Source organism: Taudactylus pleione, unplaced genomic scaffold (assembly GCF_031769625.1).
Source record: "Taudactylus pleione unplaced genomic scaffold, aTauple2 ptg000046l, whole genome shotgun sequence".
Taxonomy (NCBI): domain Eukaryota; kingdom Metazoa; phylum Chordata; class Amphibia; order Anura; family Myobatrachidae; genus Taudactylus; species Taudactylus pleione.
In genome coordinates this window covers 6,445,743-6,461,486 of record NW_028284448.1, presented here as the reverse complement: position 1 = coordinate 6,461,486, position 15,744 = coordinate 6,445,743, and the positions used below count along the sequence as shown (strand labels likewise).

The following is a 15,744-nucleotide window of genomic DNA, read 5'->3' as shown; positions in this document are numbered from 1 at the left end:
GTATGGAGATAGGGGAAGGGGAGCGCAGTATGGGATGTGGATAGGGGAAGAGGAGCGCAGTATGGGATGTGGATAGTGGAAGAGGAGCGCAGTATGGGATGTGGATAGGGGAAGGGCAGCGCAGTATGGGATGATGATAGGGGAAGGGGAGCGCAGTATGGGATGGAGATAGGGGAAGGGGAGCGCAGTATGGGGATAGGGGAAGGGGAGCGCAGTATGGGATGGGGATAGGGAAAGGGGAGTGCAGTATGGGATGTGGATAGGGGAAGGGGAGTGCAGTATGGGATGTGGATAGGGGAAGGGGAGAGCAGTACGGGATGTGGATAGGGGAAGGGGAGCGCAGTATGGGATGGGGATAGGGGAAGGGGAGCACAGTATGGGATGGAGATAGGGGAAGGGGAGCGCAGTATGGGGATAGGGGAAGGGGAGTGCAGTATGGGATGTGGATAGGGGAAGGGGAGAGCAGCACGGGATGTGGATTGGGGAAGAGGAGAGCAGTACGGGATGTGGATAGGGGAAGGGGTGCGCAGTATGGGATGTGGATAGGGGAAGGGGAGCGCAGTACGGAATGTGGATAGGGGAAGGACAGCGCAGTACGGGATGTGGATAGGGGAATGGGAGAGCAGTACGGGATGTGGATGGGGAAGGGGAGCGCAGTATGGGGATAGGGGAAGGGGAGCGCAGTATGGGATGTGGATAGGGGAAGAGGAGAGCAGTATGGGATGTGGATAGGGGAAGGGGAGCGCAGTATGGGATGTGGATAGGGGAAGGGGAGCGCAGTACGGGATGTGGATAGGGGAAGGGGTGCGCAGTACGGGATGTGGATAGGGGAAGGGGAGCGCAGTACGGGATGTGGATAGGGGAAGGGGAGCGCAGTACGGGATGTGGATAGGGGAAGGGGAGAGCAGTACGGGATGTGGATAGGGGAAGGGGAGCGCAGTATGGGATGTGGATAGGGGAAGAGGAGTGCAGTATGGGATGGGGATAGGGGAAGGGGACCGCAGTATTGGATGTGGATAGGGGAAGGGGAGCGCAGTACGGGATGTGGATAGGGGAAGGGGAGAGCAGTATCGGATGGGGATAGGGGAAGGGGAGTGCAGTATGGGATGGAGATAGGGGAAGGGGAGCGCAGTATGGAATAGGGATAGGGGAAGGGGAGCGCAGTACGGGATGTGGATAGGGGAAGGGGGGAAGGTACGGGATGATGATTGGGGAAGGGTAGTGCAGTATGGGATGTGGATAGGGGAAGGGGAGAGCAGTATGGGATGTGGGTAGGGGAAGGGGAGCGCAGTACGGGATGTGGGAGGGAGAAGGGGAGCGCAGTACGGGATGGGGATAGGGGAAGGGGAGCGCAGTACGGGATGGGGATAGGGGAAGGGGAGAGCAGTACGGGATGTGGATAGGGGAAGGGGAGCGCAGTATAGGATGTGGATAGGGGAAGGGGAGCGCAGTATGGGACAGTAGGGGATGGAGATAGGGGAAGGGGAGCGCAGTATGGGGATAGGGGAAGGGGAGCGCAGTATGGGGATAGGGGAAGGGGAGCGCAGTATGGGGATAGGGGAAGGGGAGCGCAGTATGGGATGGGGATAGGGGAAGGGGAGCGCAGTATGGGATGGGGATAGGGGAAGGGGAGTGCAGTATGGGATGGGGATAGGGGAAGGGGGAGAGCAGTACGGGATGTGGATTGGGGAAGAGGAGAGCAGTATGGGATGTGGATAGAGGAAGGGGAGCGTAGTATGGGATGTGGATAGGGGAAGGGGAGCGCAGTATGGGATGTGGATAGGGGAAGGGGAGCGCAGTATGGGATGTGGATAAGGGAAGGGGAGCGCAGTATGGGATGTGGATAGGGGAAGAGGAGCGCAGTACGGGATGTGGATAGGGGAAGAGGAGCGCAGTACTTGATGTGGATAGGGGAAGGGGAGCGCAGTACGGGATGTGGATAGGGGAAGGGGAGCGCATTACGGGATGTGGATAGGGGAAGAGGAGCGCAGTACGGGATGTTGATAGGGGAAGGGGAGCGCAGTACGGGATGTGGATAGGGGAAGAGGAGTGCAGTATGGGATGGGGATAGGGGAAGGGGAGTGCAGTATGGGATGTGGATAGGGGAAGGGGGAGCGCAGTACGGGATGTGGATAGGGGAAGGGGAGAGCAGTATCGGATGGGGATAGGGGAAGGGGAGTGCAGTATGGGATGGAGATAGGGGAAGGGGAGCGCAGTATGGGATAGGGATAGGGGAAGGGGAGCGCAGTACGGGATGTGGATAGGGGAAGGGGGGAAGGTACGGGATGATGATTGGGGAAGGGTAGTGCAGTATGGGATGTGGATAGGGGAAGGGGAGAGCAGTATGGGATGTGGGTAGGGGAAGGGGAGCGCAGTACGGGATGTGGGAGGGAGAAGGGGAGCGCAGTACGGGATGGGGATAGGGGAAGGGGAGCGCAGTACGGGATGGGGATAGGGGAAGGGGAGAGCAGTACGGGATGTGGATAGGGGAAGGGGAGCGCAGTATAGGATGTGGATAGGGGAAGGGGAGCGCAGTATGGGACAGTAGGGGATGGAGATAGGGGAAGGGGAGCGCAGTATGGGGATAGGGGAAGGGGAGCGCAGTATGGGGATAGGGGAAGGGGAGCGCAGTATGGGGATAGGGGAAGGGGAGCGCAGTATGGGATGGGGATAGGGGAAGGGGAGCGCAGTATGGGATGGGGATAGGGGAAGGGGAGTGCAGTATGGGATGGGGATAGGGGAAGGGGAGAGCAGTACGGGATGTGGATTGGGGAAGAGGAGAGCAGTATGGGATGTGGATAGAGGAAGGGGAGCGTAGTATGGGATGTGGATAGGGAAAGGGGAGCGCAGTATGGGATGTGGATAGGGGAAGGGGAGCGCAGTATGGGATGTGGATAAGGGAAGGGGAGCGCAGTATGGGATGTGGATAGGGGAAGAGGAGCGCAGTACGGGATGTGGATAGGGGAAGAGGAGCGCAGTACTTGATGTGGATAGGGGAAGGGGAGCGCAGTACGGGATGTGGATAGGGGAAGGGGAGCGCAGTACGGGATGTGGATAGGGGAAGAGGAGCGCAGTACGGGATGTTGATAGGGGAAGGGGAGCGCAGTACGGGATGTGGATAGGGGAAGAGGAGCGCAGTATGGGATGTGGATAGCGGAAGGGGAGCGCAGTACGGGATGTGGATAGGGGATGGGGTATGCAGTATGGGATGTGGATAGGGGAAGGGGAGTGCAGTACGGGATGTGGATAGGGGAAGAGGAGACGGGAATGGTGGCCCTTAATAAAAAGGATGTACAGGGCTCATGATTTTTGTTGCTGGCCCTGCACGTTTGCACCCCAAAATAAAGATTTTGCACTTCTTTTCACCTGCTATTCTTTGGGGAAACTTTTTCGTCTATTACATTGCATTGAGTTCCCGCTTAAATCGTCCTGGAATTGAATTTGGAGATAAGTACCGGACAGGCGAAAAGCAGCATTAGGCAAAACTTTTTCGCTGATTACAGATTTTCACCTCTAATTGAATATGGCCCTAAGGCGCAATGCGATGCAACTAGGACGCACCAGGAGACTGCTGATTAATTTGATTTGTGACACTTCTTTGTACGACTGAGATCTTCATGAAAAACTTGGCTACCAGTTTCTTTGTCGATGTTTACTATTTCTGCGATCATTCAGTCGACAGACAATTCAAACAATCATCTTAAGTTTTTCCATATTTATATATTTTTTTTTCGATGTGCAAGGCCTTCCGGGACGTTTATCTTGTTCAACATCCTCAAGACCATCACTAAATATTTTGTGTCACTAAAACCAATGTGCACGTGATATACAATCTGCCCCGTAAGTCTTGGTTAGCATACGGAAAGATTAGATGGTCGTATTGTTCAATATAACTAAAAATTTTAAGTTAAAACGTTCTATTTTGAACTAAGCATTTTTATGACGCACGGGAAAAACAAAACTTCTTAGAACACTGTGTGACAGCAAACTACTTGTGCTAGTGTTCTAACACCCTGCACCTGTCACAACCCGTGCAGTTCCTCTTTCCTGCCGGGTGCATCATTCTCTGTCTAGCACACTCAGCTGATGCAACAAACTGCTAAAATACAGACCAGAGTGTCCTAGAAGCACTAGAGCAGACAGTGACAGTCCAGGCAGGAAAGAGGAACTGCAGGTGCAGAGTCCTAGAATGAACACTATGGGCCTGATTCAGAGCTGAACGCTCTGACCAGAGCGCTCGCTCTGAATCAGGGCCCTCCTACCTGTTTTAGGAGCGTCCTCATGGACGCTCGCATAGCTGTGGGTTACCACTCACAGCTTATGCGAGCATCCATGATTATGGTCGCGATGGTCAAGACCATCGCGACCATCGGGCTTGCAACGGAGACTCTGCGGTAGGGTCTCGCTGCCGCAAGCCCTGGAGTGATTTTGGCTCTATCAGAGCCAAAATCACTCCCACTGACATCACTAGTGATGTCAGTGGGGCCGGCTTCAGACGGTAGGCGTTCCCATGGGAACGCCTCCGTCTGGCAGGCACGCCCACCAAAGGGGGCGTGCTGTCAATCAACATCGACAGCACGCCCCCTTTGGTGTGAGACCCGGAGCGATGGAAAGCCCATCGCTCCCCGGGTCTCGCGCATGCGCACGACGGAGCTCCCACCGTCGTGCGCATGCGCAGTGGGGAACATCGAGCCGCTTGCGAGAGTACTGCCGCTCGCGAGCGGGTCTGAAAGACCCCCTATGGGCGGTATTCAATTAGTTTAGCACCCGCGATAAATTTTAGCATGAAGGTCTTTTTGCCTATATCGCGTCTTATCGTGCGCATACCCGCTATTCGCCCTATTCATTTCCAAAAGACGTGAAAACGCCAACACGCAAGTCAGAACAGGCGGAAAGTGGTGTCAGAATCAGGGAAATCAGCCTGAACCCCCCCAAAAAGATGCAGAAACATTGGGGATCAATGTAGTAGTCCTCGATTAGTCCTAATAAAACAGTTTGGGGTTCTTAAATTGGTACAATTGCCTCTAATTAGCGTCTTTGCACAAGTGGTGAAGAATAGAAATAAGCAGTATTTTTAGGAGAAAATAAGTAGTCCTGCCAAATTTGGGGTACTTGAAAATGGGTGCTAGCATATTTTAATGTGTCTAAAGTGAAATTTTAATAAAAGTGAAAATTCTCCCTCTTAAAAGCACCTGCAATCCCCAAAACACTTGACCCCTTCTTAGAGCACCCCCAGAACCTTATTTCGCTACTTTGCGAAGTTGTCCCCCCAGTTTGTGTTTTTTCGCCCCCTAAATCAAAGTACTTTTTTGTGGTGTTCTTAAGTTTTTTAGGGATTTTTGATGCAGTTGTCCTTTGGGGGCTGTCCCAAGGGTTCTGAGTGGTTTCCCCACCTTTACACCCCAAAATAAAAATGTTGCACTTCTTTTCTCCTACTATTCAGAGGCAAATCTTTTTCGCCTATTACATTGCATTGACTATCCGCGTACGCGAAAAGCGGATGGAATTGAATACGGAGATAAGTTTCCGACAGGCGAAAAGTCGCAATCAGCGATCTCAGCTTTTCGCGTCTAATTGAATATGGCCCAATGTGTAAGAAGGGTGAAACTTGGAAAACCGTTTTGGGATAGTCCAAGGTCAGTGTTCCCCCACTCCCTTTTACGTTTTAACTCACACAGAATGGGGTTTATTTTTTGCAAGTACAGTCTTGTTATTTAATAGCGCACATCGTATATTTCAACTATGCATTGTATTTGAGAAAGCACTTAGCCATGTTATAATATTAATCATTACTAGCATTGTGGTGTTTTTCTTTAAATTACATGCCCACATTAGCTATAATATAATCAGCAACAATAAATGCGTATTTTTTATTCAATAAACATCACTTTGATGACAAACCCATGTTAATAGACTGCAACAGCATTGCCATTAGCTTCTTAATTGGCTATGTATAGCTACAGCTGCACAATTTCTGTCCTATTAACTGGTAGTTGCAAGATCCTAAGGGCTTCAACTCCAAATACACAAAAAGCCTGAGGATACTTTATCAGTCTCGCTTACTTCAGTGTAGTATATAGTTTGATCATGTGATTGATTAGTATAACTACATTGTGCCTGTGGGAGGAGGTTTATTATAAACTTTAAACAAGGTGTATCTCCTATGGATAAATAATTTTTTACCAATGTAATCTTATCATGTAACCTTAAAACCCAAAATGAAAACACCTTCCCATAGCTATATATATAATATGAGCCATGTGCTTTGTACTGGACCATCATTACTTCTCTGACAGTCTCCCACAAGACTGACACCATCGGGTTTACTAGCGGTACTCTAGCACTCACCTAGGGGCATTATCTGACATGATATAGCTTTCTGCACCAGAACTTTCTTAAAAGGCATATGCATATTTTTTTAAAGCAATAGTTTAACAGAATTGTTATTATCGGGTAATTGAACTCTGCGCTCTTTTCTATATAGAAGAGACTTTAAAAGTAATCAGACTAAAGGCCCCCCATACACCACTGATTGGTGAGATTTGCCTGCTACATCGCACTGTGTATGGCCCTGATGTCGGGCCGAGTGTGCTCCCGTGGGGTCGTACATCGCACCCCCTGATCTTTTTGCAGGACCAATTGATCAGGGGATGCGATGTGCAATCCCATGGATTGCTATGCGGGTGAGAGGGGAGCCGGCATATCGGGCAGTCGGCCTCCCGATCACATCGTGTGTGCGGACCACCCGATATGTGGGATGACGGATCCCCTGTCGCCTAGCACGGTGCCATCGCACCGTGTATGGGGGCCTTAATACCGGGCAGCTGCAGCACTATTTTTATGAAGCAAGCAATATTGCACTATAATCTATTAATCAGAGATTTATTGTATGTTTTTTATTGTTTCATTGTTTGTGTATACTACATATTTAGGTTAATAAAATTACCTATTAGTTGCGGAACAAGAGAACCCATTTTATTTGATTAAACCGATGACCAGATTTGTTTTTATATTTATTATATAAGTAAATTGTCTCTTCACACTAGCACAGTCAAATGTTTTTTTTTGTTAAGGCTTTCTAGTTGACTGGGCCAGCAGCCAGTTTTGATCTATTTGCAGCAGTTGTGAATGCATTACTAATTAAACATACCATTTTTTTTATTTTATTTTTTAAATTAAGCGCCAGGAAGTGGGGTGCTCATTCTTGATCACTTATATTCATGATCAACTTATATTTGAGTTTAAAGGAATCTGTATTCTAATGACTGTTAACATTAAAACCATATATAAATAGGATGTTGCAGCAAAATAAATAATATCCTATAAAGACTAAGGACTTCATCAACCACTTGACATTGCTTTAGGCGCAGGAAGAATATGGAGTACCTGAGTGAGCCCTCCAAGGGATCCACATCAACTATTATGAGGATAGAAAAACAACAAAAAGCCCCAAACTGTCCAGATGCACCAATTATATTTAATGAGCATGTGGCAGCAGCCACACGCCTGGAGAGAGGCAAAGGAGAGCAACATAAGCAAAAATGGAAGAAAAAATTAAACCTACCAACAACACATGACACTGGATTATTTTCAGGAACTCTTTCTACAACCAGATGAGAACATTTAGGCAGGAATATACACTCTGGACAGCAGGTGACTAAGTGCTGTGCCAGGGATCATTTGGCAAAATAGTAGCCACAAAAGAGCAGAGTGGAAAATGACAGATGAGTATATAAAACAGACATTTTGAAGTCTGAAACACCATAACATGTTTGATCAGGTTTGCTGTTTAAAGCTTGCATTGTTCTTTTATGGTTTTATTTTCACATTTACAGTATGCTGGATAATGTGGGCATTTTGTACAAATTGAAAATAAATTGTAGGAAACCATGAATTCAGGATATATTTGTTTGCATTTATTGCATATGCAAAAAGCAACAGTAGAATGTCAACTATTCTAATAGTCGCTTCATCTTAAGCTGGGCACAAACTAGATGATATATTGGACAATTTGCCATTCTGAGGTGAATCGGAATGACAAATCATCCACATCGCAGTTTGAGGGTGGTGACGGGGGGTAGTCAGAGAAACGCAGGCATGCCTGGGCGTTTTAAATGCTGTTACAGGGGCGTGCATAATTAAGCCCCTGTGATAGCATATGCTGGCAGAAGTCTAGATGGTGACAGGAAGTTTAGCAGTTTCTGCGGTAGGGTCAGGTCAACCACAACTGTGCGGATGGTTCCGATGTTACTCGATGGTACCGATGTTTTCGCTGACTTGCGCATGCACGTGTTGGGAAGTGGGCGGCTTGGTATAGAGCTGTGGTTGCCGTGCGATTGCATTCATTAGCATATTTTCGCAGCGAGTGGGGGTGTGTGCGAACCAACCTGAATCAGACCCATTGTCCCAATACATCCCTGTACATGCTTTTGCAACTGTCAAAGCAAGTGTCACTTGGGTAATGTATGTAAAGAATTGTTAATGAAGATATCAGAGCTTTGTGTGGATATGGCAATTGAAGGCATAATGGCAAACAAAGCAGTCTCATATGTATTCACCTTTTTGACTTGTTTTTTGCATCATTTGATAATTTATCTTTTTAACGCTGAATTTGTGCAGAAAATATAATATAAAACACATTGTAGAGGGGAGGAGTAGAGATTTACAACTGTCTAAAAGAGAGTTGTGCTGGATTTATACCCTGAACTCTTTATCACCTAGGGGTCTAAATGAAGGTATTGATATTGTGTAATTTCTGCATGAGTGATTATTGTGTCATGTAGTTTATATCCTGCTAAGTAATATTGTGAAATATTGGTTAACTATTGGACCACTATCATCTAGGGATCCAAATGAAATTATTGTTATTGTGTCAGCTACTGTGTCATTTAAGTGACTATCTTATATAGTATTTTTTATATAGGCCACTCTGCATGCAACAAATTTTTTAACTTGTTATAACAAAAAACAATTATGAATCAAGTATACGAAACTGATTATTGTATTTTTGGGTGAACTCTGGTGTGAGGGTCTCCTTGTAGAAAGACTAAGACGAACCTTATCCTCCAACTTCAACAACTAAAAGAACACTGAAAGATTTAACAGGACAACAAAGGGGTTATTTGAACTATTCTAAATTAATTAACTGTGTTATATATACACATATAGGCAAGATCCGAGTAAGGGTGCAGTCTCCTGGGGTAAATGGTTGCACTTGTCATACTGCAGCCAGTTAGTAGTACACCAGTCCAGGGCCTTGGTGCAAGTATCTTCACAGACAGTTTTATTCGCTGCACCAAAAAAAAATAAAACATAAATGTAAATCCTGGCTGTGACATTGTAACGTAGCATTTTGCATGTAGATACAGCCGCAGTTGCACAGAGAACATAGGCTGTTCATATGCCACATATCATTTTAATCAGCTGCTTGTGCTATTTGCATCGCTTTGCGAATAAGACATTCCCCCCCAAGGGCTCCCACTGCTGCGATGTGACAGCCCCGACCGAAGAGTAGAGGTATCTCAATGCCGGGGAGAGAGTAAGGTGCGTAAGGAGAGACAAATAATATGTTGGATATATGTATGTGTTTAATTAGCTTCCAGGTGATGTAGACAGTTGATATTTGGCATGCTGCCAACTTCTATATTGCTGGTGAAAAGAAAAACATTGATTGGAGCATTGATTATTCCCCCGTTAGGAACAGTGCAGAAATTCTGGCAGGTTGAGATCAGCTTACTAGGCTGGTGATGTGCCTGGCATCATAAACATCCTTTGTGATGTCACTCACAAAGTCTTTGCTTGGTATAAAGGTCTTTGCTTGGTTTAGAACAGTAATTTATAGTAATTTAACAGTCTGCTGATATGACATCTGCCAGCTTAAGGTAAGTCTATTTTAACTTAAATGTTATATGGAAATCTTTCATCTGAAACCTCACAAATTACTTATCTTAAACAGTTCACATATTTGTGCAATGTTTATCATCAAATAATAACACTACAAATGCCATCAATGAGTATTTTCTACACCACTTTCCTGGTGAAGGGGTAACACATGAGTCAGTTAACAGTGCACTAAAAGAAGAAAACATATACACACAAACACACCTTTGGACTCTTCCGATATTACACTGCATATTGCTTGACAACGCTCCAAGATTTTAATCCAATGTCGCACTTCCTTATTAATTTTAATAAAACTGAGGCTTTGGCACTTCATTTTGCTGCTAGGACTGGGTGGGGTGATATGTTTCCTTTTCGATGAGCTCAGGGACATTTGAAATACTTGGGTTTATGGATTGCACCCTCACCATTTTATGTATATTCCTCTAACATCCCACATTTTATTCTCCGAACGTTAGGTGATACTGGGGCAGATATATGAAGCTCTGAAAGGTGAGAAAGTGGAGAGTGATAAACGACCAACCACTCAGCTCCTATCTACCAGGCTGTGTTTAAAAATAACAGTTGGGAGCTGAGTGTTTGGTCATTTATCACTCTCCACTTATCACTTCCCAGAGCTTCATACGTCTGCCCCTTTGAGAGATAGAAACATCTTCCGATACCATATCTAGGACGATGTAATTTATTTAAAATGGTCTCTTTCCCTCGCCTCCTATATCCACTGCAAATGCTGCCCCTTACCTTTACTAAACGTGATAGAAAATCATTATGGCTTTGAATAAATTCATCTGGACCGGTAAACGTCCTCGCATTTCACTATTTAAACTACAACCATTGTCTCTGGATGTGGTTAATCTTCCTTGTCCACAAGACAAGGATTAGTAGAGATGATAATTTTGTATATACGACCCTAGATCAAGCATCTAGTTTGAAAAAGGCTTGGCCTACTTCCAACTCACTCATTATTTCGACCACTAATCTCGAACCCCGCTTTCCAATGTGGTGAGCCTAATGCGGTGGTTCGATCTTGACACATCCAGGGACTCAAACTGGTATATCAATTTCTAGATTTAGCATGCTCCTCTATCCTTACCCTGTCACAGCTTAAAGAGAAGTGCCCCTCTCTTGACTTCCCACTTTTCACTTACTTTCAGATATGTAGTTAGACAATTATTATCTGGTTTGAAACTGACTGATTTGTACTTCTCTTTAGATGGTATTGTAAGACTTAGACCCCGATGCCCCCACCCTACATCGATGCTTTATGACCATACTAGACAAAGGTTGTGTTTATCTAAAGTGACTACAGGGCTGGAAAAATGGAAAGATACATTTGCAGAAATAGATTAGAAAACTGTTATTCTATCCTGTATGCAACTCATTAAGCAATTGGTATCCTCCTTATGAAGAAATGCATTATAAATTGTTACATAGGGCATATTATAGTCCTAGACTTAGGTTTCTCACTGGATTCTCTGATAATTCCAATGTACAAAATTATATTAATAATGAGTTAGGTATACTAGGTATAGGTATATTTTATGGTCCATATGTCTTTGGCATTCTGGAACCAATATGTTCCTTCAACTTCGTCTCAAATATCTAAGAGAGTTAAATTACAAGCGGGTCGCATAGCAGCAGCTTAAAAATAACGATTCTATCCTGGTGGATACATTCCGACTCTATTTCTATTTCTCTTATGCTACCTCGCTTAGCCTATCTATGCCAGATGGACTGGATTGAGTCTTCCATTGGTGTAGAATGCCAAGCAGAGAAATATTTCATGGTTTGGCTCCCCTATTTATTCACTCTTCCATTATCTACTAGAGATCATGTTACAAAAGTAGTAGTTAGAATGACCACATGGTATAATATGGAGCTACTTGCTAGAGGGTCTCCTCCATTTTAGGTATGGCCGTTACTAAGTAAATAAATATATTAATAAGACTTTATCAGTTGCCACAATTTCCTTAAGTATCATTTTCCTCTTATTGTTATTCGTGACTTCATTTTATTTTTTTCTGTGTGCTTTGTTATTTTTAATTGTACACTGTATATTTTTTTTTTACTTTGACTGTCATGTTGTGCTTTATAGAATATCAACTGTTATTGTATGATGTGTTTTTCTTCTTAATAAATAAAATAATAAAAACACTTTAAAATATGCATATTGCTTAAAGCCAAGAGACTTTTCTGATGACATATTAAGGTGTCTATGTAAGGGACTGTAAAATTATAGAATCAAATAGCCTGCTATTCTGGTAGTATAATGGAATATCACTCCCCATGAAAAACAATATACAATTCACATTCATAGACTACTGTATAAAGACCTGTAAAGTTATTGCTGGCAGAAAAAAGTTACCTAAAAATATAGAATAGCTTCACAACTTTCTGAAGTATAAATAGTGAGAAGAAATGGCCAGAACTGATACTCTCTGTTTGCCTTTTGTCCTTTTCATGTTTCAAGTTGGCGTTTAGCATAGGAAATGTGTCAAAATGGGAAATTTAAAAGAAGGTAAAATGGGTTTCAATTTGAGTGTTAATTAAATCTTGTCCTCATAATTTACATAGCACAGCTCAGGCAGCATTAACAATAGTAGTCAAATTGCTAGCAATTCATTTAGTTGTTTGTTTTTTTTTGCTTAACTTTTTGAACTCCACTTAAATCTCTATTTTCCGTATCGGTTATCGTTAACGTACAGGACCTTTGAAAGCCAATCACGACATTGAAGAGACTGAAGTACTGTAAATGAAATCTTAAACTATTTACCATAAATCACTATAGAAGCAAGTTCTAAGTATAGTTTATTCTCATGTATTTATATACTGTATATATATTTATTTACTTACAGTTCCATTGTATATTGTGTTCATGAGTGTCTTATCTTTGCAGGTCATTTGTGTATGACAGTCGCAACAATCTGCAGACGCGAGGCTTGGTGGTGTTGCTAATTTCTAAAGCAGCTGGGCCTAGTAAGTCAGCGGATGACCCTCTTCAGCATGACATGGTCAGCGGTATTTATGCAAGGTGGGAAATAAGACTTTATGTATATTAGGAGTTCAAACCATTTATACTTGATATTGTTATGCACATGACTTGTTTTTTGTGCTTTTATTTTGCACTTTATTTGAAATAAGAAACGTTTTTTAATGCTAATTATTGTAAACATTATTTTTTAACATCTGAAATTTAGTTGTTTAAAATGAAACATCCCCATGATGTTTGACTGACAATTTTTATTGCTGTACAGCAGAATGTTTTACTGCTAACACGTTAAACTTTTGTTGTAGAGAAGTCCTTTTTGTATAAGCGACTTGTCTTTGTACAATAAGAAACAGTATTTTTTCTCTCATGCTTATAGATGCTCATTCACTAGTAAGTGGCCTAAAAGGACTATTTTTATTCCCTGTCACATCAGTTCCATTTCTCCTGCCCTCTTATCATCCATTATCACTTATTCCGGGAAGCAGTCGGGAAGCCGACAGACATAATCCTGACCGCCGGCTTCCCGACTGTCTAATCTCGGCAAGTGTCTAATGACAGGTGTCGAAATCCCGACACCTGTCATTAGACCTTCGCTGGGAGCCTGACACCCGGCTTACCGATCGAAGGTAAGCCGGGCGCAGACAGCTGCGGGGGAGGGGAGATTAGATCAGGGGCTCCCGGGGGGGATTTAGGGTAAGGCACCCCACCGGGAGGTTAGAGTTAGGCTAGGGGAAGAGGGGTTAGGGTTGGGCACCCCCGGGGGGAGGTTAGGGTTAGGCATCCCCCGGGAGACTTGGGGCTAGGCTGCGGGGAAGGGAGGGGGTTAGGTTTAGGCACTTGGGGGGGAGGTTAGGGTTAGGCACCCCTAAGGGGAGGTTAGGGGTAGAATTAGATTAGTTTATACTTACCTATGGACGTTCGGGATCTTCATCCCTGCCAGGCTTCCGCTGTCGGGATTTGAACCATGCGGCCGGCGGTAAATCATACTGATTCCCTTATTCCCATCACCTTCGTTCCACCCCTGGCTACGTCACTGCTTGGGTTCCTGAGCAATCAAATTTCTATTAGAATGGTTTACTTGGTAAAGCAAAAAATGGCAGCTCCAACTTATGGTAATAAGCGTACAGAGGCAGAGAAGTGCAAACTGTACGGAGCGACTTATATCTGTATGTCATACTGGCAAATGGAAGGACTCTGCTATATTCTATCTTCATATGTACAGATAATTTTTTAGCTCCCATTAAAGTGTACCATTCACAGTAATGTAAAGCAAATACATAGTAAGTTTCTGAGTTCCACAGATTTATGATGATCTTGAAAAACTACTACGGAGAGTAAATAAACGAGCAGCTTGTAGAGCTATTTTGCCAGTTGTAAACTGCTGCTCTGTTTTACAAACACATCAACTTGTCAGTATCACAGGGCATCCTCTTTCTATATTATTTGATAGGACTTATTAGTTTTTTGTTGTCTAGGTTTTCAAAAATGAGGCTGGGTAAGTGATTAGCAGACAGGGAAAGAGAGTGAATCTAAAGAGAACATATCACTTTAGAGAAGTCATTTTACATGTAAGATAACCAAAATAAAAAAATAAAATCTGAGTTTTTCTATGCTCCGCCCTTCCAGGAGAGGTTAGAAAATCAGTCTGTGCTCTGTGCAAAAGCGTTGCATCAGTTTGAGAATTAGGTACAGTAGCACACAGTCATGAATATAACCATCTTGCATGAATTCCTCTCAGGGGGATGCGGTCAGGATCCCAACGGTCACAATACCGACAGATTCCAAAGGTGAGTATTAGGATTAGGGTTCGGCACTAGGGGGAGGGTTAGGCTGTGGTAGGGGACGGTTAGGGTTAGGATGCGGGAGTGGTGGGTTAAGATGGGTACACACTGCACAGATATATCTGCAGATCAAGTGGTCTGCAGATATATACGCAGATGATGGTCGTTCATCCACACTAAACGACCATCATCTGCTTCTAGCATGTCCCTCCCCCCTCCCCACGGCATCTGCTGCATGCCGACCGCCCGTACACACTGGCCGATGGACGACGTTGTTCACAGACATATCACTGGTGCACACTGGCCGACGGGCATCAGATATATTGGCTGATCAATTGATCGGCCAATATATCTTTCAGTGTGTACCCAACTTAGAGTTAGGCTGCGGGAGGGGTGGGTTAGGATTGGAGTTAGAATATGTAAAAAAAAATCTGTTTGGATTTTGGCCCTGATTCAGAGCCGCTCGCAAGAAGCGAGCGCTCACTCTGAATCAGGGCGGCCGCTCTTTTTTTTTTTTAAAACCGGCCTCCTGGCCCAGCGCTAAACTTTGGGTGACGACCCACAGCTTTAGCGAGCGGCCATGTGACGGTCGCGACCATCGTGACCATCGGGCTTGCGACAAGACCTTTGAGGTAGGGTCTCGTCTGCCGCAAGCCCCAGTGAGCTTCCGGCTCTAATAGAGCCGGAAGCTCACTACTGACATCACTAGTGATGTCAGTAGGGTCGCGCTCAAACAGCAGGCTTTTCTTTGGGAGCGCCTCCGTTTGTCCAGCCACCCCCCACCCCACCTACAAAATGGGGCGAGCTGTCGATCAACATCGACAGCCACCCCGTTTTGCTGCGAGCCCCGGAGTGAGTGATTTCTCGCTCGCTCCTGGGCTTGCGCACGCCACGCGTTCGCACTGCCCGGCCATCGACCCGCTTGCAAGCGGGCCTGAATCAGGCCCTTTTACCATCGGGATTCTTCTGTCGGTATTCTGACCGCCGGCATTGTGACCATCTGGATCCCATATTCAACCCCTCTCAGGAGCGACCATAACACGTATGCTGTCCAACACTCAAGCTAAGTGAGGA

General features: G+C 45.0%; 1 protein-coding gene across 3 annotated transcripts in view; it reads left to right on the top strand.

Annotated features, from left to right (window-relative positions):
* Positions 1-15,744, top strand: part of PDSS2 (decaprenyl diphosphate synthase subunit 2) — a 301,529-nt gene that overhangs the window by 111,730 nt on the left and 174,055 nt on the right. For all 3 annotated transcript variants that reach the window (XM_088460402.1, XM_088460404.1, XM_088460403.1), the window contains one exon: positions 12,797-12,931. In XM_088460402.1, the coding sequence (XP_088316528.1) occupies positions 12,797-12,931 (135 nt within the window). The remainder of the gene's footprint in view (positions 1-12,796; positions 12,932-15,744) is intronic.